The sequence below is a fragment of the Mesoplodon densirostris genome, chromosome 2, assembly GCF_025265405.1.
Source record: "Mesoplodon densirostris isolate mMesDen1 chromosome 2, mMesDen1 primary haplotype, whole genome shotgun sequence".
In the NCBI taxonomy this organism is placed as follows: Eukaryota; Metazoa; Chordata; class Mammalia; order Artiodactyla; family Ziphiidae; genus Mesoplodon; species Mesoplodon densirostris.
The window spans coordinates 118796249-118819046 of NC_082662.1; the positions used below are offsets into that span (position 1 = coordinate 118796249).

Below are 22798 nucleotides of genomic sequence, written 5' to 3' on the forward strand. Positions count from 1 at the left end.
GATGAACGTTGAAGAAAAGAAAACACACTAAATCCAAGAAAGAATTTAAGACAACTCAAAGCATTGTAGAATTTTAAATGACATTAGAAATAGTAAGGATCCCAATACGCTAAAGAGAAAAACAAGTCACTTGTAGGGGAGCAAAATCTGCCAACCCAAAATATTTCTTTGGCATGTGGATTATTTCAGGCTGAAAACAATCAAGGCCCAAAAGACTCAGGAAGAAACATTGACCTTCCCCCTAACTGCCTAAAAGGATTTAGATACAAGGACTGTTTCCAGAATATAGCTATCACCAGAGATACTTGCAAAGAATATGGGCTAGGGGTGGTGGGGGAAACTGCAGGTCCTAGAGGTCAGAGTCCACTCTGTGTCCCATTGTCTCTGGTGGTCCAGCAAACATTTATTTACCAAACGTTTGCTTTTCCATCTCCGTGTGAATTGCCTTCCTCCCTTCTGAAGTCCCAAACCACTACCCCCAACATCCTCTTTTGTCTTTAGCTGAAGATGATAAAGTGAGGATTTTGGCCATTTTGGCAAGTTACTCAATTTTTCTGAGTTCCTCCCATGTATACATGTTATTAAATTGTTTGATTTTTCTCCTGTTAATCTGTCTCATGTCAATTTAATTCTTAGATCAGCCAGAAGAACTTAGAAGGGTAGAGGAAAATTTCTTCCTCCCTAACACTAATATGAAGGATAGGTTTGAAAAAATAAAAGCTCAAAATATAAGGATAAAGGACACAGATAAAAGTGATCTGGATGATGATAAATGAGAAGAAAAAATAATTGAAATTTCACACTATAAAAATTGGTGATCCTGAAGAAAAAAATAGAACAAATTAAACCAAAACAACAAAACATTTTTTTCAATTTTGAATATTCAAATTGAAAGGATTAAAGAATTAAAGATAATTCTAATATGTAATGACCTCATCCTGATGGTGGGGACAGAGTGCTGGAAAAATTCTATTCCTGTATTATTTTTCTTTTTATTAATTAATTAATTTATTATTTATTTTTGGTTGCATTGGGTAAGTTGCTGTGCATGGGCTTTCCCTAGTTGCGATGAGCAGGGGCTACTCTTCTTTGCGGTGAGCGGGCTTCTCATAGTGGTGGCTTCTCTTGTTGTGGAGCACAGGCTCTAGGTGTGCAGGCTTCAGTACTTGTGACACGTGGGCTCAGTAGCTGTGGCTCACAGGCTCTAGAGCACAGGCTCAGTAGTTGTGGTGCATGGGCTTAGTTGCTCCACGGCATGTGAGATCTTCCCAGACCAGGGCTTGAACCCATGTCCCCTGCATTGGCAGGTGGGTTCTTAACCACTGCACCACCAGGGAAGCCCTATTCCTGTATTCTTTAGATAATTCAATAAAACACAGTAAATGGGGTGGGTGTTCCTATAAAGGGAAATGAAAATGTTGGCAGGACTACAGTTAGACACATGCAGTCTTTTAGGTGAAAAAAAGTCGGCTCACGTTTTCTTAAACACTCATTAAAATGCAATGGCTCTCAACCTCAGCTGAACACTGGAATTACTTGGAGAGCTTTAAAAAACATTGATCCTTGGGTCCCACACACCCAAAATCAGATTTAATTGGCTTGGGGTGTGACCTGGTAATTCTAATGTGGAGAAATGTATAAGACCCTCTGCTTGGCACTGTCCCATGTGCTGATGGAAAAAGAGTGGTGAAAGGAGATGGAAATACACTCCTCCCAGGGCACAAGAGCCCAGTGTGTAGGGCAGTAAAACATCAGAGCCAGAGACAAGGGAAATGTAAGGTGTAATCCCCAAAAGGCAACTTCAGGATTCACAAAAGGGCCTCAGGGCCATAGCTGTCGTTTGACGAACACCTCACCATGTGTTTTATTTATTTTTTTATAAATTTCTTTATTTATTTGTTGGTTTGCTTTTGGCTACATTGGGTCTTTGTTGCAGCACGTGGGCTTTCTTTAGTGGCGAGCGAGGGCTACTGTTCATTGCGGTGTGTGGGCTTCTCATTGTGGTGGCTTCTCTTGTTGATGAGCATGGGCTCTAGGCATGTGGGCTTCAGTAGTTGTCGCACACGGGCTCCGTAGTTGTGGCTCACGGGCTCTAGAGCACAGGCTCAGTAGCTGTGGTGCACAGGCTGAGTTGCTCTGCAGCATGTGGGATCTTCCCAGACCAGGGCTCGAACCCATGTCCCAGGCACTGGCAGGTGGATATTTAACCACTGCACCACCAGGGAAGTCCCTCACCATGTGTTTTATACTTCAGCGCCTGCCAGTCCAGGACATTAGGACTGAAGTTCCCACCAGCATAGACAGTGCTAATCTCTTCTGGTGATAACACATAGTCCCACATGTTCACATCTCCAATGTCTCCCACCGAAGACTGGTTTTTATCAAAGCCCCCAGCAAATGCATCCTGCTCCTGTCCCAGGATGATGCTTGCCTCTGTCCCCAAAGAGTATCCCCTCTTCATACTCCGCCTCACCATGGACTTCCCATCCACCCAGAGCTCTGTAATCCCTGAGGTAGACTCCCAGGTCACACAGAAGTGCATTGGTGCAGGAGAACTCTTAGGAGGCTTGATAAAGACATCAGCTCCACCCACGGATACACTGTATACACCAGTCTTTCCCTTGAAGAGGAGGATCTCATTATATTGTTGCCTTGCAGCATAAGACAAGAGGCTATAGTTCCGGGTCAGATTGGTATAGACATGCAGGCACACGGTCAAGGCCTTAAGTGGCTTTGTTAGCTGTGCAGTCAGCGTCACAAAGGAATTATCCGACTCTTGGGGAACACAAAGACCTTTGTGTGCATATCTGTAGGGTAAAAAAACAGAGGGGAAATGTCAGCAGCAGAGTTTTTTTAAAAAAAACAAAACTCAACTGCGTAAATTTAAAGATCTAATTGTTGTTATTCAATGATTCATGAAATGGGCAGCATCCCGTCTAGCAGATAGAAAGGAACTTTGAAGAGCTGTACAAAATGAAAGACTTTTATAGACAGAAGAGGGTAGGAAGAGGAAGTTCCTAGCAAAGAGTGGATTATTTCAGGCAAGGTCACCTTCCTATAGGGAAAGAAAGGGGTCTTATTGGGTGGATTACCTCATTAGAGAGGCCAGGTAATTCCACACTGACAGGTTAAAAGTCACATTCCTGGGAGAGGTGAAACTGCAATTAGGTTAGGTATTGCATCTTGGCTTGCTAACATGGGACTTGACACAAGTGACTCCATTTTAGGTCAGTTGTCTCTTTTTTTAAACGATTCCCCCCTTTTGATCAACCTGAGATATCTCCAGCTGGTGTTCAGGACCAGAAGACAAATGGAGTCTTCTTCAACTGTGAGACGTGTACCTAAGGTTCAACTTCCTGGATTTTGGCTGCCATTTGGGTAGGGAGGAGGACCATGAGTCCCTTCCAAAGAGATTCAAGGGCAGTCTTTGTTCTTAGTGATTCCAAATCAGAATGGGAGAAAATTGGAACATTCATTTGGAGATTCATAGCCAAATTCTTAAGGAAAATAGAAGAATTCAGCACCCAGTCCAATTTGTGGATATATAACAAACCTCAAGGACAATCAACAGGATTAGAATTTAATATCTACAAAGGTGCACACAAAACTTTTCTCTCTAAAATCACCCCATTTTTAAAAATCAAAGATAACCACAGTAAAACTAATTTATTTGCATTAAACTTGGCCTGATTATTTACATAAATGCAGCAAGAAAAGTGATTGACCATATAAGCTCTTTGGAAGACTGCTCCGTTGGAACCTTGTAAGTAAAGTAACAAGGCAATTTTTCCGAGGGGCTTTACTGACTCCAGAAAGTCAACCTTAGTTCCTTAAATGTGTCTGGTCATATCCGAGTCTATGCACATCTCCCTCAAATATGACATTTCTGTCAAAGCCTCAGTAGTTAACCAGTGTTTCAAATTGTATACTGTTACAAGGAGAACAGATTCTTATTGAATTTATGTAAATGACTAACTATAATGCCATGAAAAGAATATTTAAGAATTTTCAAATTTGGGAGAAATCAGGTAGAGAGAAAAAGTAAATGTTTCATCTCTGTTTACAAAGGTATACTTTGCCAAATTGCTTTAAGTCATAGATAGCTTAAGAAAAAAAGGTTTCCTGAAATCTGGAGAAAAAATATTTAAAAAACAGCAATATTTCAAACAAAACAATTATAATAATCTTCCTTAATTCCTTCAGTCCCGTGTAATTAATATTTGTTTACTTGAATCCAGTTTTTCCATTAGTTCTGTAAATTTTTACTCAATTTACTTTTATGATGTTAAAGCTATAAGAAACCTTCACTTGTCAAAGTCCTTTCCAATAATCTTTTTGAAGATGAAGCACATTTGCAGAAACACTTTTGCAAAAGCATCTGAGTAAAAAAATAACTGTCTGTAAATGACAAAATCTTTAAAATGCCCATCGTTAAAGATCTGTTGAGAGCTCATTATAATGGAATTGACAAGGAAATTTGGTTATTTCTGTGACATACAATGTTTTAAGATAAGACTGGAATTATGACTGATAATCATTACACCAGGATATGTCAGATTTCTAGGGACTCTCAAAATTTTATAAAATTTATAGCATATGCAAATACAACACAAAGAAGGCTCAGTATTACTTCTTCTTTGACAATGCTTCCAATATAACTTAATATATCAAATAAGCCTAATTTGTTTAACATCTCCTTTTTATAAGGAGAGAGAACAAGTGTTTTGAGATTTTCCAGGGGTCTTCTGGAATATCTCAAAGCTACTTTGAGGTCAAAATGACTTCATTTAGAATTTGATTTGCGGGAAGTTTGTCAAAAATATTAAAAGATTGTAAAGCCCTTGGTCAAATAGGATCATAGGTCACTGCAAAACAATACTTAGTTATCCATTTAACCATAATGACAATTAAAGACTTCAAAGGCAAATACAGAAAGTTAAATAGTTGTAAAGGAAAATGTAGCTCTTTCAATAGAGAAGACTCAACTTTCTTAACTAATCAAAAGACACGATAAAGATAGCACAGGAAATTATTTTGACAAGACACAAAATCTTTGCTTTCTAGGCAAATAACTTAAGAGGAAGAAAAAAAAAACTTTCACAATCTCTCATCAAGAGCACACCAATAGTTCAATAAAACTTCATTGTTTTCACAGAGAGAAAAGCAGATTCTAATTTTGTACCTGCTTCCTTTTAATATTAAAATTTATTCACTCAATTAAATTCATTTCCATCTTAGCCAGTTTTGACCATGCATAAATCCCTTACCAAAGATTCCTTTTCCACAAACCTTCTACAACTTTCTTCTTTACATTCGTATTTTGTCCTGTGTTTTTTCTCTCTCCCATTCTGAAATAAGCAGTCTCTCTTTAGGACAAAATTACTTCATTTTCATTCAACAAAATGCTTTTTCATTCCCCATACCTTCTTTTACTGAAAACACACATCTTATTTTCTTTACATATGGTGATATTCATCTCATTATTTCTGTTTTTAACCCTTAGAAAATTTAAGATTTAGTGAAATAAAGAAGTAAATAGTTGTGAACTGTCTTTTACTTTAGCATTTTGTGGCTTGGCAAATGCATAAATACTTTTTATTGTTTTTAGAAATATCTGCTTTTTCATAGTAAATTTCTCAGTGTGACACAAAACATGTTTATTAATAGAACCAAACATCTTTAGCTCCTCTGTAAAAGGAAGCCAAAAGTGGATAAGCCTATGTTCAGTAATTAATGTTTCAGTATTTTATTTTATTTGGAAATGATCTAAATATTTAATGACTGTCCATAATTTAGTTTAACCTAGCAAAACTTTAAGGTGTTAGTTTACCAAAAAGATTTGGGGAAATGATTTTATTTTTCTTAAAAAAATTTTTTTTGGTATTTTTTAATTTTTTTTTATTTTTAAAAAAATTTTTGTGGGGAAAACTATTTTAAGTGTTCACCTAAAAATTTTTTCCCACTTACATCTATTTAATTCACTTGTTCTCAACAATTTGTTTACTCACGAAAATTTCATCATACCAAGTTATTTCTCTTGCTGACAAATTTTGAAACAGAGATGACATGAACTTATTTGACTAGTAAACCCAGGTAGAATAAAAGTTGTATGTTTGCATTATTTTTAGTGTTGGTAACTCTGAAGATAAAACTCTGTAGACATTTTAATTAAACCAACAAGCTCGAATTATCATTAGTATTCAATATTTTCCCAGATTGTGTGAACTTGAAAAGCATTTGTGTCAGTTTCTATTATATTACTGAAAATTTTAGAAACACTTTATTTAAGTGCCTAATTTTCTTTAAGCCAATTAAATAGTGCTCTTTTACAGATTAATTTTTGGCAATATTATCCATAGGTAGAAAAATATCATACATCTACAACACAAATATATAGAGAGACACACATAAGTGACAGAGGCAAACAGAGTCTTTATAGTTTTCATTTTAATATTATTGCTATTATTCAGGTACAATAATACACAGTTCACTAGTTATAAAAAAGCTGGATTTAAGTTGTTATGGTAGATAGAATAAGTTAAGGTTACCTGCTCAGATGGCTAAAACTTTTTAATAATATTTGTGGAGAAGACACTTAAAATATTTTTCATTCACCTAAATTTTAAATGACCTCTTCCTCTTTTGTTTTCCCCCTAATAAGTATTACCTCCCTGGAGTTTGTAGTTTAAAGAGATTGGCCTAGAAAATAATTCCTGGAGCAAACCAGGTAGGACATTTACACCTCAAAGGTACAGGGAAGGAATGCAAGTTCCTCTGAGAAGAACTTTGCTTCTTAAAGCCAGAATTTTTACAATATTTATTTGAGATAAATATGGGAAGTTTCAGGATTGGTAAAAAAAAGAACAGGTGAGCTTTGAACTGTTTCTAGAGAAGATAAGGGCAATTACTCTTAATTCCTCAAAGAATTGGGTTGCAGCCTAAAAAATACCAAAGGGCTAATCCTCCCAACTAGCTATATTATCTTCAGTTTGCTCCCCTTCCCTCCCAGGTACATAGTTTTATTTCTGGCAGTATTGAACACCTCTTGGATGTGTCCAAGAGGTGTCCCCCAAAGAGGTTGCAAAAGATATTTTATTCCCCTCTCCACAGAGATTCTGGAGAGCTGGCTCTGATAAGAATTTTTACCTTTTGCTGGCTTCTGCCAGTTTTCCCAAGATCCCCTCTGCAAGCTCTAGTATCTATCAGAATTTGGCAAAGTTTTTAATTAATTTTAATTTAGTTTCCCTTTGGATGTTTAAGGGAATAACATAGCAGTTTACCAGAAAAATCCCTGAGAGTCTCATCAACTCTGGAAGGGACCCATATGGGGCCCTCCACTGAAGGTAGACATGGGGTCTGTAAGGCCATTTTGGTTTACAGTAGTGTAAAGACAATTCAGACAGAGGATCAGTAGACTCTGAGACTCAATTAAAGGAGCTAAAGAGGAATAGTAGGAATCACATCAATCTTAGACTTTTATATTAGGTACTTTTTGTATCTTTTTCATTAGCCTTTTGCAAGGCATTTTTCAATGAAGCTAGTTTGGAATTTTGAAGCCTTTTGGAGACTTCTGCATGCTGATTAAAACTGGTATCTTATTCTATTTGTTTGATTTGGGAACCCTTACTTTCAGGTGCACTTCTTAAATAATCATATCTAATTGGAACATTCCCCATAATGGCCACTGTAATTCTAGATTGTTTTTAGTAAGGTTTTGCCATTTTTGTAGGTATTTATCTCTTTTAGCAGTATAGTTCATAGACATAAAGCAAGCAGGTGTGCTGGAAGGCAGTGTGCTCAACTCTTTTGAATTCAAGGATTCTCTTTTTTTTTTTTTTTTTTTAGTTAAGACTTTGGGTCTCTCAGAAGCAAACTAATATCTAAGAGGGATGTGCCACTGGGTTGGGGATTGTGTGGTGTTTTACAGTGTACCTTCTAGCATGGGAATTTTCTTGAGGTTGGCAGGTAATCTAGTGTCAATATAAACTGTCCCATGACCAACTTATCCTAACACGGGAGTTTAGTTATGTGGTGAGCACTCTAACAGCTTTTAAGTGCCTTAGCCATGCTCACCAATTTTGTGGGGTTTTTTTTTTCTTTTTTACTTCTATGAATCCCATTAGCAATAACTTTTATTTACTAGACTCAGTCTAGCTTAAGTAGAACCCAGTATGATCTGAAACCCAGTCCAGTTTTTCAGCTGGTAACAACCAGCAGTTCCCAATGTGGAATTTGGGGGTTGGGGAAAGGACTGAATCAGCAGACCCCCAAGAATAGGGACTGCAGACTGGGGTTCCACACAACAGAGAACTCCAGACTGAGCCATTGGTCATTCCCAACATCAAATCTGGGGGCAGAACCAAGGGCTGAGGTTTCCAATCAAATAGGGAACTGACAGGCAAGCCAATTAGATCAGGAACTTGATGCAAAGAGAGCAGAGCTCAGAACATAGAGGAGCTTACCCAGGGCCCTTCTGAAAAGGACACAACTCCAAAAGGTCTGAGGGTACAACGCCCGTGTTTCTTGTTTTAGAAGATCTTGGAAGGGCTCTGTGGATTCCATCGCTGACACCAAATCTGCTAAATTAAGTCAGATTCAACTGAGTACATTTAAAGATCTAATTGGCTTTAATTCAATGATTCATGAAGCAGGCAGCCAGCCATCTAGCAGACAGAAAGGAATTTCAAAGAGCTGTACCAAATGAAAGGGGTAGGAAGAGGAAGTTTCTAATGAAGAGTAGATTATTTCAGGCAAGGTCACCTTTCTATGGGGGAAGGAAAGGGTCTTATCGGATGGGTTACCTCTAGTCTTAACCAAGTAATTTCATATTGACTGGTGAAAGGTCACATTTTGGGGAGAGGCTGAAGCTGCAATTAGGTTAGTTATTAGGTCTTGGTTTGCTGATGTGGGACTTAACACAAGTGACTCCGTTTGGGGCCTGTTGTCTCTTTTCTAACCTTGTTAGGCCACAAACACGTATTCTCTCACTATGTATAGAGAGATTGGATTTAGAAACCACAGACTACCCTCTTTCCCAGAACACAACCCCTCCCCCACTCTGACTATTTTCCCTAACTTGGCTTTGCATAGGTAGCCTTGATACAAGAGCCCAGCGCCCACCTGAAGCAGTGCCTACCTGTCTAGGAAAAAGCACTAGGAAGGCTAATGATGTCCAGGAAACACAGTGACAGCTTCTCCATGTTCCCTCCCTGCAGTCACTGTGCCCAGAATCTAGGATATTCTCCTGGAAAGAGTAGCAGCGGCTGGGCTATCTGGGGCTTGGACGACTGAAATCCCTCTGACTCAGGTCTGCTCCACTTTGACCTTATAAGTGCAATAGTCAGATTGTCTCAGCTGATGGGTAAATGATTTTCCAAAATCGCTCCTTGGAGCCATAAATCAAAGCTCTAAGAGCAAACAAACCAAGACAAATCACAAAACAAGAGCTCAATCTGGGTCATTTATTAGAGACTCCATGGTGCCTACTGGTGCTCCAACAGCTCTGTGTGGCAGTGCTTTGTGAATTAAAACAGTCACACCCTGTGAATCCATTCTAGAGAAATGCTGTTAAAAGTTTGGGGGTGGGGGAGACATTTTACTCACAAAGGCAACCATAACACCACTTAGGATAGTGAAAAATTAGAAAACTGGGGCATGTTTAAGGAAACTGGATACATCTACATCCACTAAATAGAATGGATAGTCCTTTAAACTATTGGTTGGTTGTGAATTTTATGCTACAACATGAAAAATGCTTATAATAGTATAATATGGGAAAAAATAGCATAAATTTGTTTATACACTATTTTTTTTTTTTTTTTTTGCGGTACGCGGGCCTCTCACTGTTGTGGCCTCTCCCGTTGCGGAGCACAGGCTCCGGATGCATAGGCCCAGCGGCCATGGCTCACGGGCCCAGCCGCTCCGCGGCATGTGGGATCCTCCCAGACCGGGGCATGAACCCGTGTCCCCTGCATCGGCAGGCGGACTCTCAACCACTGCATCACCAGGGAAGCCCTATACACTATTTTTTAAATGAAGTAACTAGTTTAGAAAAAAATCTATTAGGGATACCCCCAAAAAAGTAAGTGTCCTTATCACGGTAAAGAAATTATTGTATGAAGGATATTTTTCTCTCATTAACAACATTTCCATAATGTAGTTATATTGCTCATAAAATAAAGTGTGTGTGTGTGAGTGTTTGTGTGTGTGTGTGTGTGTGTGTAATTAAGAAGCAAGGAAAGAGAGAATAGAATAAAGATAAGTAGTCCTTGAAGCTCCAAAAGCTACTGTTTTGTTTTATGAATAGGACACCCAGTCTGTGGCTTTTGGCTTTAATCCCAAAACATTATAATTTCATGTAAAAAGAATCTTGAGCTTATTCATCATGAGTTATCCCATTGACATTCAATGAGAAATTGATAATAGACATTATTTATTATTTGACTGGAAGAACTAACTGACATGTGGATAGTATATTCTAAACACACAAGAGAAAAGAACTATTGCAAATGATAGTATTGATACATTTCTGAAAATGTTTGTTTTCTAATGGTATATAGTTAAATTTTCTTTTAAATTACCCTTTCCCAAACTCTTTGCATCTTATTTTTTAAAAGATAAGACTGACTTAAAGTAATTGCTGCAAAAATTTTTCTCTTCTTACTGTAACCATTTGCCCAATTAAAGATATATGCATAATTTGAACAGAACAAAATATATATAATAGGTAAAAGATTGGGACAAAGAAGGAAGGTGTTTTACCAGTACCCAAACTGCCTTCTCATTAGCATTGGGCTCCCCAGGTAAGTCAAAAGAAGGCACCTACGAGTATAATGGGTTGACTCTTTGGAAATGTTATTGATTTCAAGGAGCCCATCACATTATCAGATCTATGTCCATAATGGATATTCTGAACACAGCTTAAAATTGAAAAAGAGAGAGAGGCAGAGAGACATAGAGATAGGGAGAGTGAGAGTTAAAGCAATAGAAAGAGAAGAGAGAGAAAAGGGAAGAGAGAATTTGAAAGACCTTCTGGGTGAACCGTTTCACAAGCCACCCCTGGTTCCAGTAATCTGCCAAGGCAGCACTGTAACCACTCATGCCGTATGACAGAGCCTTGGGTGAATTTTGCCAAAAGAGAGGTGTAATAGATCAGTTTGCCATGTGACGTTTTCCCTGCTCACATATGTTTGGGAGGCTTCTCCTCTCTTCCTTTTACAGTTCAGGATGTCCCTGTAAAAATACTTAAATATTTCAGCTTTTCTAGACATCTTGGCACTTCAGTTTCTCCCTGGTTTAAAGCCCCAGTAGATCAGAAAAACATTTCAATTGTAGAGACCCCAAGTATTGACTTGGGATAAAGAAAAACATTGCAAGACAATATTTGTTATATTTTTATCACAGTGAAATTTTAATGAATAAATAAGAGCATGGTACATATAGAGATATCATTTTATTTAATCCTCAAGTACCTACAACTCTAGACTCCAGTGCCTAACAGCAAGTTTGGTATGTTTTCACAGTTCAATCTGGAACCACTATAACATGGGGAAAAGAGGAAGCAACAGACATGTCAGTCAGAAACAACACATCCAGTCAGAGACAACAGTAGTCTTTTCAAAGCTATCACTCAGCCTAGAACAGTGGTTCTCCAGCCCCCACTGTTGGAGACTCGGCTGCACATTGCAATTAACTAAGGAGCTTTAAAAATACTGATGCCCATATACCCAGACAAAACAATAATTCAAAAAGATATGTGCACCCATATATTCATAGCAGCACTATTCACAGAAGCCAAAACATGGAAACAACCTAAATGTCCATCAACAGATGAATGGATGAAGATGTGGTACGTATATACAATGGAATATTACTCAGCCATAAAAAAGAATGAAATAATGCCATTTGCAGCAACATGGATGCAACTAGAGATTATCATACTAAGTGAAGTAAGTCAGAAAGAGAAAGACAAATACCATATGATATCACTTATATGTGGAATCTAAAATATGCCACAAATGAACCTATCTATAAAACAGAAAAAGACTCAGACACAGAGAACACACTTGTGGTTGCCAAAGGAGAGGGAAAGACTGGAGGTTTGGGATTAGCAGATGTAAACCATTATATATAGGATGAATAAAGAACAAGGTCCTTCTGTATAGCACAGGGAATTATATTCAATATCCTGTGATAAACCATAATGGAAAATAATAATTAAAAAATAGAATGTCTCTATGTGTGTAACTGAGTCACTTTGCTGTACAGGAGAGATTTGCACAACATTGTAAATCAACTACACTGCAATTAAAAAAATAAAATTAAAAAAGATATACTGATGCCTGGATCTCACCAGCAGAGAATCTGCTGTAATAATCTGGGGTGTGACCTGGAAAACTGGATTTTTAAAAGCTCCCCAAATGATTATAATATTAGCACCTAAATTTGAGAATCATTGTCCTAAAGAATTTCTCATATGATTCCATACCCTTGACGAATGCTTCCTAGAATATGAAATGATGTCTAAGGGCACACCTAACAGTGGAAAAGGTAGGGGCTTCCAAGTCAAAGAACTTCGATAGTGTGTCAAGGGCATAGTTTGCCTAATGTTATGTTGATGCCAAAGCTGAATAGGATTTTTATGTGCAATCCATTCTCCCAAACATAAAATAACAAAATGAAAAGTTGGGAGATTGCCAGTGCCCCAAAAAAGGTAGTTTACATGCTGAATATATGGCATCCTGGAATGGCTTCTCCATGAGAAAACATGCATGCATCCCCATACCCTCTCTACTCCACTAGGGGTGTAAGTACAGCGTATGAACTTTTACTGCTTGCGGCAGTAGAAAACAGTGGTTAGAAGCATGGGGCTCTGTAGTGAGACTGCCTAGGTTCAATCCCAACTCTGGGCAAGTTAATTAACCTCTCTGGACCTCAGTTTCCTCATCTGTAAAATGAGGACTATAAAACAGTACTTGCCTCATAGGTTGTCATTAAACAAATAAATATACCTAAAGGACTTTAGAGCAGTGCATGGAATATGGTAAGAGCTCAGTATGCGTAAGGTGTTTTTAAGGCTGTTTGTGATCTGCCCTGTGTGCTTAAGCAATTACCATCCTGGGAGTGGTAGTGGAAACTTACAAGATTACTTATCTGTGTGTATTAAAGGACATGGGGTAGAGGGATGAAACTGAATGAGTCTTCAGATAATGCACCAGAGGCAGGGAAAGGAGATAGATAACCTGACTCAAGATGTGCTAGATCCTTCTTTAAAGATCACCACCTGCCTTCAAGCTTATTGGGAGTCAGGCATGTCTTCCAGATAAGACATCTGAGCTGCCAGGAAGACACTAAAGTGATGGTTCTAAAAATATATTGGGCAAAAGAGCTTGTGAATTGCAGATTCCTGGGCTCTATATCCAGAGACTCTAATCTGGTAGGTCTGAGGTCAATAAATCTACAATAAATACCTTAGGTGATGAAGATGCTTGTATTAAGCAGCCCACAATTTAAGAATCACTGGACCAGGCAATCTAGGAAATTTGAGCTAGGAATCTGCATTTTCTGAAGAAGAAGGCTAGCAAGGCCACTTAATCCACTTTCTGTTACAAGAGAAATGAAAAGATGCATAGATAAGATGGAGGCGGAGAACAGCAAGGAAGGCATACAGGCAAGTTTTGTCAACTCACCTGAGACTAGAGGTTGGTTATCTTAGGATAAAGTTATTTAGAAATCAACACAGCACTTCTCTTCTTTCCCTGGGAGTCTAAGGATCAGAAATCTATGCTTTTGAAACCTGATTTGCGTTTTCTTTTTTTTTTTCTTTTTGGCCACATGGCTCACAGGATCTTAGTTCCCCAACTAGGAATTGAACCCAGGTCAACCACCAGGAAATTCCCTGGGTATTTTTATTGTTGGTGTTGTTGTTTTAATGATCTGGGCTTATTTGCTTTTTTTTTTTTTTTTTTTTTTTTTGGTCAATCCTTGCTTCCGTGGAGATCCACTTAGTGATAGTGAAAAACATAGGGGGAAAAAATCACAGACTTACCATCCTACCTAATTTGTCAACTGGTACTCCAAATCCATTTCCATCAGGCTCAGTCCCATTTCTTTTTTTTTTTTTTTTTTTTTTTTTTTTTTTTGCGGTATGCGGGCCTCTCACTGTTGTGGCCTCTCCCGTTGCGGAGCACAGGCTCCGGACGCGCAGGCTCAGCAGCCATGGCTCATGGGTCCAGCCGCTCCACGGCATGTGGGATCTTCCCGGACCGGGGAACAAACCCATGTCCCCTGCATCGGCAGGCAGACTCTCAATCACTGCGCCACCAGGGAAGCCCTGCACATCTTTTTTTAAAAAGTGAAATAGTTTTAAAGCCCTATACCTAAAAGAAGTGGTTCTCCCTTCCACTTCTCTCCATCCTTGATTCCCAAGTGGAGCTGAGAGATGGCAGAGCCTCCAAGGACATTATTTGAGTCATTGAATCAAGTCTCACCTGACACTAGTACCACCTCAGGTTTTCTGAAATCTATTAGCCAATAAACACTCTTTTTACTTATTTCAGTTTGTTTTATGATACTTACATTTGAACGAATTTTGACAAATAGAAATACCTCCCTGACAATACCCTGAATCCAAGGTATTGTGTGTCCAAACTGGTTATTACTTGTCCTGAAATGAAACATCCACTGGCATACTTGCCACAGGAATCTCCCCCACCACTCCAGAGAAGCATAAGTTTTGTACGGAAGGGGCAGCATTTAAGCTAAGCCACAAAAAGGGAAGTGAGAGTTTTAGACTAAGAGAATAATGCAAGCAATGGTCACCACAAACTTCATCTTCTACTGTTTCATTCACAAACCCCAAAAAGCTTGCTTGAACCTCTCTATTCATGATAGTCCATTTTAGTGAGTCAATGTCTTTTGAGCCCCCACATTTTATTGGTTTGCAAGACAAAATTCTGAGATATCCTTATTCCACAGATTGTACCAATTCACTCTTTTGTTTACTCTTTAAAGTGCTTCGTAAGTGTAGCTTCTCTACCTGGTGTTTCCTACTTCCTAATCACTATTAGTATTGCTGTTCTGCTTTACCAGCAAAATAATTCCAGTTGTATTTGTAAAGTATTATTGTCCTTCTCTGTTGCCACTATTTATAAAAACTTCTTAATGAAACAATCTATAGAAAATTTGGGCCTAAGCTCTTTCAAAGTAAGTGAGAGGCTTTGGAGGCTTCTTGAACAAGGAAATAATAGTCAGACCTGTTTTTGAAATTTTCCTTGGCAGCAAGATGAAGGATGTATTGGAATTAGAAAGACTATACATAGGGAGACCACTTAGTGGGTCTTAGTTCATTAGTTCACCAAGACACATGCTAGGAGCATTTACCAGGGATCAGGCACTAAGCCAGTTAACTAGAAAGTTGTTAAAATGGTTCTGGACCCAATTCCAATGTGACAGGGCAGGGTGTGTGTGTGTGTGTGTGTGTGTGTGTGTGTGTGTGTGTGTGTGTGTGTGTGTGTGTGTGTGTTCACACCACTAACCAATGCTTCAGCATCAGCTGGGTGTCTTACAATTTAATTCTGACACTATCTCCCTGGAGACAGTGTTAGATTCCACAGGTTAAGGGTTCAGTCTTACAAGACTGCCTCCCCAACTTCTCTTTCAGATGCCAATTGCAAGCCCAGGTTGCCACCTGTGCTACTGACCTATTGGTTATAGATTGGAGGTTCCTACGACCTCCTCCTCCTTGGGTTCGATTAATTTGCTAGAGTGGCTCACAGAACTCAGGGAAACATTTTACTTACTAGATTACCCCTTAGTTATGAAAGAATATAACTCAGGAACAGCCATATGGAGGATATGCATAGGCCAACGTATGGGGAAAAGGTGCAGAGATTCTATGCCCTCTCTGAGAACACCACTCTCTCCACATCTCCACATGTTCACCAACATGGAAGCTCTGAACACTGTCCTTTTGGGTATTTATGGAGGCTTCATTACATAGACATGATTGATTAAATCATTGGTCATTAGTGCTTGAACTCAATCTCCAGTCCCTCTCTTCTTCCTGGAGGTGGAGGGTGGGACTGACAGTTCCAACCCTCTAATCATATGGTTGTTTCTCCTGGTAACCAGCCTCCATCCTTAGGTGTAGTCCAAAAGTCACTTCATTCACATAACAAAAGACTTTTGTCACTCTCCAAGGGTTTTAGGAGCTCTATGGCAGAAATAGGAACAAAGACCAAATACATACTTCTTACTACAAATCATAGCATCACAATTATGCTAAAGATAATAGGGGTCAAAACTACGGCAGAAGCATTAAGACTGCAGAGAAGGGAGAGATTTGAGAAGCAGGTCAGCAGGAAAATTGATAGGAATGAAAAATTGATCAAATATGAAGCTATAGAGAGCAGTGTTCAAAGATATTTAGCTAATTCTCTTATGGCAAACGCTCTGTGAATGGGTCAAGGTGACTTGATTGTTAGTACATGGACCAGTTGTTTTCACTTACTCAGTGGTCAAACACTACAATTTTAACCTTGGTAGGCATCTAAGAAAGATGATCCCGAGGTCAAGAAAAACTGTGCACATAGATTGGTACAGCCGCAGCATCTCTGTTAGGAAAATGAGAGAAAGTTCATACTCTATTATTTATGGGCAATGGCATCACCTTCTTAAAAGGCAGCCTAGGGCCTCCCTGGTGGCGCAGTGGTTGAGAGTCCGCCTGCCGATGCAGGGGATACGGGTTCGTGCCCCGGTCTGGGAGGATCCCATATGCCGCGGAGCGGCTGGGCCCGTGAGCCATGGCCGCTGAGCCTGCGCGTCCGGAGCCTGTGCTCCGCAACGGGAGAGGCCACAACAGTGAGAGGCCCGCATACCGCAAAAAGAAAAAAAAAAAAAAAAAAAAAGGCAGCCTATTGCAGAACCTGACACAGAGTTGGAGCTCAGTAGTGTTGTGGGATAATAGATGAAGAAATAATGAGGGAATGTAGGAAGGAACTGGAGGGAAAAAAGCCTAGATGCTAAATGTAATCAATGGTGGACAGAACTCAAGCACAAATATCTTCTTCCCATCTGAATTCATACAAATGATAGAGAACATTTTTAAAAGAATAAAAGAAAGAGTTCCATGGGCAGAAAGAAATGTGGGAGCTGTCTGAAAGACAAAAAACAGGTAAATCACATAGATAGAAGAAAAGTATAACCCAAAATATATGCTGGGGAGGGCTGTTCTGAAAATTTGAGGTGCTTCTGAGAGTACTCCAAAGTAAAGGACAATGGAAGCAAGTGGTAGAACAAAGTAGTGGAGAGATTGCTTGAGTCACTGTTGCCATCCCTTGCCTTCTTTAGTCAAGCATTAAGTATCAGAGGTCATTGACCTCAACCTGGGCAGTGAGAATACTTTTGCCTGGGAAGTAAGGCATCCATGAGGCTGGAGACACCTACAAGGAAATTCTAAACTCCCACATCCGGAAGAGAAATTACTGGTACACCCTGCCAGCACTTCTTGCTCATTCCTCAAAATCCCTGGAGACAAGCTACAGAAAACAGTAACAGCATCTACAGACAAGCTGGAAGAATTAATGCCATGAAAAGGGGGCACCCCATTCCACAAGCATAGGAACAGTCACCTTAGGAAACAGAATTTAAGAGCAGTTGAGAAGTTATTTGTTGAGAAATATAATTAAGACACTCAGAGCAGGGCTTCCCTGGTGGCGTAGTGGTTAAGAATTCACCTGCCAATGCAAGGGACACAGATTTGAGACCTGGTCCGGGAAGATCTCACATGCCATGGAGCAACTAAGCCCATGTTCTACAACTACTGAGCCTGCACTCTAGAGTCCATGAGCCACAACTACTGAAGTCCACATACCTAGAGCCCATGCTCCACAACGAGAGAAGCCACCGCAATGAGAAGGCTGCACACTGCAACAAAGAGTAGCACCTGCTCGCCACAAATGGAGAAAGCCTGCACACAGCAATGAAGACCCAATGCAGCCAAAAATAAATAAATAAGATAAATTTTAATAATAATAATAAAAGTACAATTAAAAAAAGATAATCAGAGCATATAAAGCATAGATGGAAAGAAAGAAGAAAGAAAGAAAGAAAGGAAGGAAGGAAGGAAGGAAAGAAAGAAAGAAAGAAAGAAAGAAAGAAAGAAAGAAAGAAAGAAAGAAAGAAAATGGACAGGAGGGAGGGAGGGAGGAAGGGAGAAAACTATGAAGAAAAAGATAGAGAATTTTGAAAAAGAGAAAGCTATCTGACTTATTTTAACAAGTTAACATGACAACCCAAATAAAAATAGTTCAAGAAAAGAAAATGAGAAGTTAATCTCATCTATGAACATAGAAGTAAAAATCTTACATAAAATTTATGCAAGTCAAATTAAACTACATAAAAAATGTTTTAGGGATTCCCTGGTGGCATGGTGGTTAAGAATCCACCTGCCAATGCAGGGGACATGGGTTCGAGCTCTGGTCCAGGAAGATACCACATGCCGCAGAGCAACTAAGCCCATGTGCAACAGCTACTGAGCCTGTGCTCTAGAGCCTGCGAGCCACAACTACTGAAACCTGCATGCCACAACTACTGAAATCTGTTCACCTAGGGCCTGTGCTCTGCAACAAGAGAATCCACTGCAATGAGAAGGCCATGCACCGCAATGAAGGGTAGACCCACTCGCCACAACTAAAAAAGCCCACACAGCAATGAAGACCCAACGCAGCCAAAAATGAATAAATAAATGAATATTTTTTTAATTTAAAAGAAAGTTTTAAACATCATGACTAAGTAGAGTTGGTAAGCAAACAAGAGCAAATGGCAAATATTCCCGCCTGCTGAAGCACCATTTACTGGGGACACTCACCATCACAGCTGTGCGCTCATAAACAATCACATTCTAGAGCAATGCTCAGAGACCTAATAGGGCAAAACATCAGACTCTAAAGAGGGACCCCCTACCCTTGGGTTGTGAGGCTGCATGATTAGAGAAGTACTGACTTCTTCCCTGAGCAATAAGAGTCAGTGACACAATGGCAATATGGCATGACAACTGAGCATTCATGGCTGGGGTGGGCCTTGCTTTTCCCCTGGTGTGGTTGGGGGCTGAAGTCCAAGCCTTGTAGTTGCAGCTAAACAACTCTAACTCAAGCTTAGAAAGGATGAGCCATATATACATTCACGGTGAGACCATGCTGGTATGACTGAAAGGTAGGTGTTCAAGCCTTGCAGCTGACAAGGATTGGTGCCTGAGTTGTTTCCATGGGGATTTACATTGGCCAGAACCTTTTCTGGGTATCCAGTTGCAGAGGGTCATCTTGAACACAGTAAAATAATTAACACTTACCTCTCAGAGGTTTTCTTCAGAAATTCAGGGATAGTTTGAAATTAGGACAACCAATCAATATAATTTATACCACCTTGACAGACTTAAATGATGACATCATAAGATTATTTCAATAGATACCAGAAAATTTAGACAAATTATCATTTATCAATCGTAAGTAAGAGTAAAAAGAGTAGATACTAAAAACCTAGAGCAAATATCACTCTTAAAAATGAAATTTTAGAAGCTTTCCTTTAGGGTCAGTGAAATGGCAAGTTGCCTACTATCAACTTACTGCACTGTCCAATCCAAAGCAGCAAGACAAGAAAAAAAAAAAAAGTGATCTGATGATCAGAAAAGAAAGATGTACAGTGATTTACACATGATTGTTTATATTTAAAATCCTGCAAAACCTGCAAATAAACTATTAGAATCAATAGGAGCTCAACATTTGTGCTGATATAGGATAACAATTAAACACATTAAAAATGGTTCCCACAGCAGAAATCAATTAGAAAATATGACTTATAAAAGATCCCAGTCACAATAGCAATAAAACCCATACAATACCTGGAAGTAAGCGCAATGGAAATGTGCAACTCTTTTATTTAAAAAATTATAAAATATTATTAAAGGACATAAAAATGAATAAATTGATAGTTAAGTTATACCCTTCAATTGACCCAATATCATGATGATGCTAATGCTCCCCAAATTACTGTATATGTTCCATTAAATATGTTCATGTACTATGACCCGATAATACTTCTAGGAACATAACCTATAAAAACTTTCTCAGAGACATGTGCAAGGAAATTTTTTGCAGCATTGCTTGTAATTGGGGAAAAAAATAGAAGGAATCCAAATGTCCACCAGTTGGGAAATGCATATTCATATGAAGAAGTGGTATACGTCAGTTAAAAAGAATGAAATAGATAAGTATACACTCTTCTCTGCAAAAAATAGAAGTGTCTGGCTGCAAATTAGGACATATATGATTGGTAACTGAAAGAACAGTGTCAGAATAATATAGAAGTTATATCCATTTGTATGCCATCTTCCTTAACAAGTTAATGTTGTGAAGCAATAAAGACCCCACTTTCTCACCATTAAAGAAAATACTTAGTAAGGTATGGAGATCTTAATGAAAAGGCTGCAAGTTCTTTCTAAGTGCCACTAGTGCACGCAGTAGGTGGTTTAGTGGCTTCAAAAAGTGCCATGCATTTCATAGCATTAAGCTATATTGTGGTACTGCTTGTGCTGATGAACAAGCTGCCAAGATATTTCTCTTCAGCCTTTAAAAAAAACCATTTTTTGATGATTAAAACTACACTAGGGATCAGATTTTAAACTTTGATGAAGCCAATATCTATTGGAGGTGATTGCCCTCAAATCATGCATCTAAAAGGAGGTCGTGTGAGTACTGGGCTGAAGGCTGCAAAAGCGTGACTAATTGTGAGACTGCTGAAAGTGTATGAAAAGCCTTCACCATGCTAATAATTTGATTGGGATTGTTACTGTTCATGTTAGTGCTCTGGTGTGTTAGTGTATATGTTTTTCTTTTTTTTTTCTTTTTAACATCTTTGTTGGAGTATACTTTCTTTACAATGCTGTATTAGTTGCTACTGTATAACAAAGTGTATCAGCTATACATATACATATATCCCCATATCTCCTCCCTCTTGTGTCTCCCTCCCACCCACCCTATCCCACCCTCTAGGTGGTCACAAAGCACCAAGCTGATCTCCCTGTGCTAGGCAGCTGATTACCACTAGCTATCTATTTTACATCTGGTAGTGTATATATGTCCATGCCACTCACTCACTTCATCCCAGCTAACCCTTCCCCCTCCCTGTGTCCTCAAGTCCATTCTTTATGTCTGTGTCTTTATTCCTGTCCTGCCCCTAGGTTCTTCAGAACCATTTTTTTCTTTTCTTTTTTTTAGATTCCATGTATATATGTTAGCATATGGTATTTGTTTTCCCCTTTCTGACTTATTTCACTCTGTATGACAGAATCAAGGTCCATCCACCTCACTACAAATAACTCAATTTCGTTTCTTTTTATGGCTGAGCAATATTCCATTGTATATATGTGCCACATCTTCTTTAACCATTCAACTGTCGATGGACACTTAGGTTGCTTCCATGTCCTGGCTACTGCAAAGAGAGCTGAAATGACCATTGTAGTACATGACTCTTTTTGAATTACGGTTTTCTCTGGGTATATGCTCAGTAGTGGGATTTCTGGGTCATATGATACTTCTATTTTTAGTTTTTTAAGGAACCTCCATACTGTTCTCCATAGTGGCTGTATCAACTTACATTCCCACCAACAGTGCAAGAGTGTTCCCTTTTCTCCACACCCTCTCCAACATTTATTGTTTGTAGATTTTTTGATGATGCCCATTCTGACCAGTGTGAGGTGATACCTCATTGTAGTTTTGATTTCCATTCCTCTAATGATTAGTGATGTTGAGCCTCCTTTCATGTGTTTGCTGGCAATCTGTATGTCTTCTTTGGAGAAATGTCTATTTAGGTCTTCTGCCCATGTTTGGATTGGGTTGTTTGTTTTTTTGATATTGAGCTGTGTGAGCGGCTTGTAAATTTTGGAGATTAATCCTTCGTCAGTTGCTTCATTTGCAAATATTTTCTCCATTCTGAGGGTTATCTTTTTGTCTTGTTTATGGTTTCCTTTGCTGGGCAAAAGCTTTTAAGTTTCCTTAGGTCCCATTTGTTTATTTTTGTTTTTATTTCCATTTCTCTAGGAGGTGGGTCAAAAAGGATCTTGCTGTGATTTACGTCATAGAGTGTACTGCTTATGTTTTCCTCTAAGAGTTTTATAGGGTCTAGACTTACATTTAGGTCTTTAATCCATTTTGGGTTTATTTTTGTGTATGGTGTTAGGGAGTGTTCTAATTTCATTCTTTTACATGTAGCTGTCCAGTTTTCCCAGCAGCACTTTTGAAGAGGCTGTCTTTTCTCCATTGTATATTCTTGCCTCCTTTGTCATATCTTAGATGACCATAGGTGCGTGAATTTATCTCTGGGCTTTCTATCCTGTATCATTGATCTATATTTCTGTTTTTGTGACAGTACCATACTGTCTTGATTACTGTAGCTTTGTAGTATAGTCTGAGGTCAGGGAGCCTGATTCCTCCAGCTCCATTTTTCTTTCTCAAGATTGCTTTGGCTATTCAGGGTCTTTTGTGTTTCCATACAAATAGTGAATTTTTTTCTTCTAGTTCTGTGGAAAATGCCATTGGTAGTTTGATAGGGATTGCACTGAATCTGCAGATTGCTTTGGGTAGCATCGTCATTTTCACAATGTTGATTCTTCCAATCCAAGAACAGGGTATATCTCTCCATCTGTTTGTATCACCTTTGATTTCTTTCAACAGTGTCTTATAGTTTTCTGCATACAGGTCTTTTGTCTCCTTAGGTAGGTTTATTCCTAGGTATTTAATTCTTT

At 38.9% G+C, this 22798-nt stretch overlaps 1 protein-coding gene across 1 annotated transcript in view; it reads right to left on the bottom strand.

Annotated features, from left to right (window-relative positions):
- Positions 1 to 1884: 1884 nt before the first annotated feature.
- LOC132503761 (C-reactive protein-like) overlaps positions 1885 to 22798 on the bottom strand; it is a 33159-nt gene continuing 12245 nt past the window's right edge. The window contains exons 4-5 of the mRNA XM_060120540.1: positions 8463 to 8576; positions 1885 to 2807 (exon numbers count right to left, since the gene is read on the bottom strand). Coding sequence (XP_059976523.1) covers positions 2204 to 2807; positions 8463 to 8576 — 718 coding nt within the window. The 3' untranslated portion in view covers positions 1885 to 2203. The remainder of the gene's footprint in view (positions 2808 to 8462; positions 8577 to 22798) is intronic.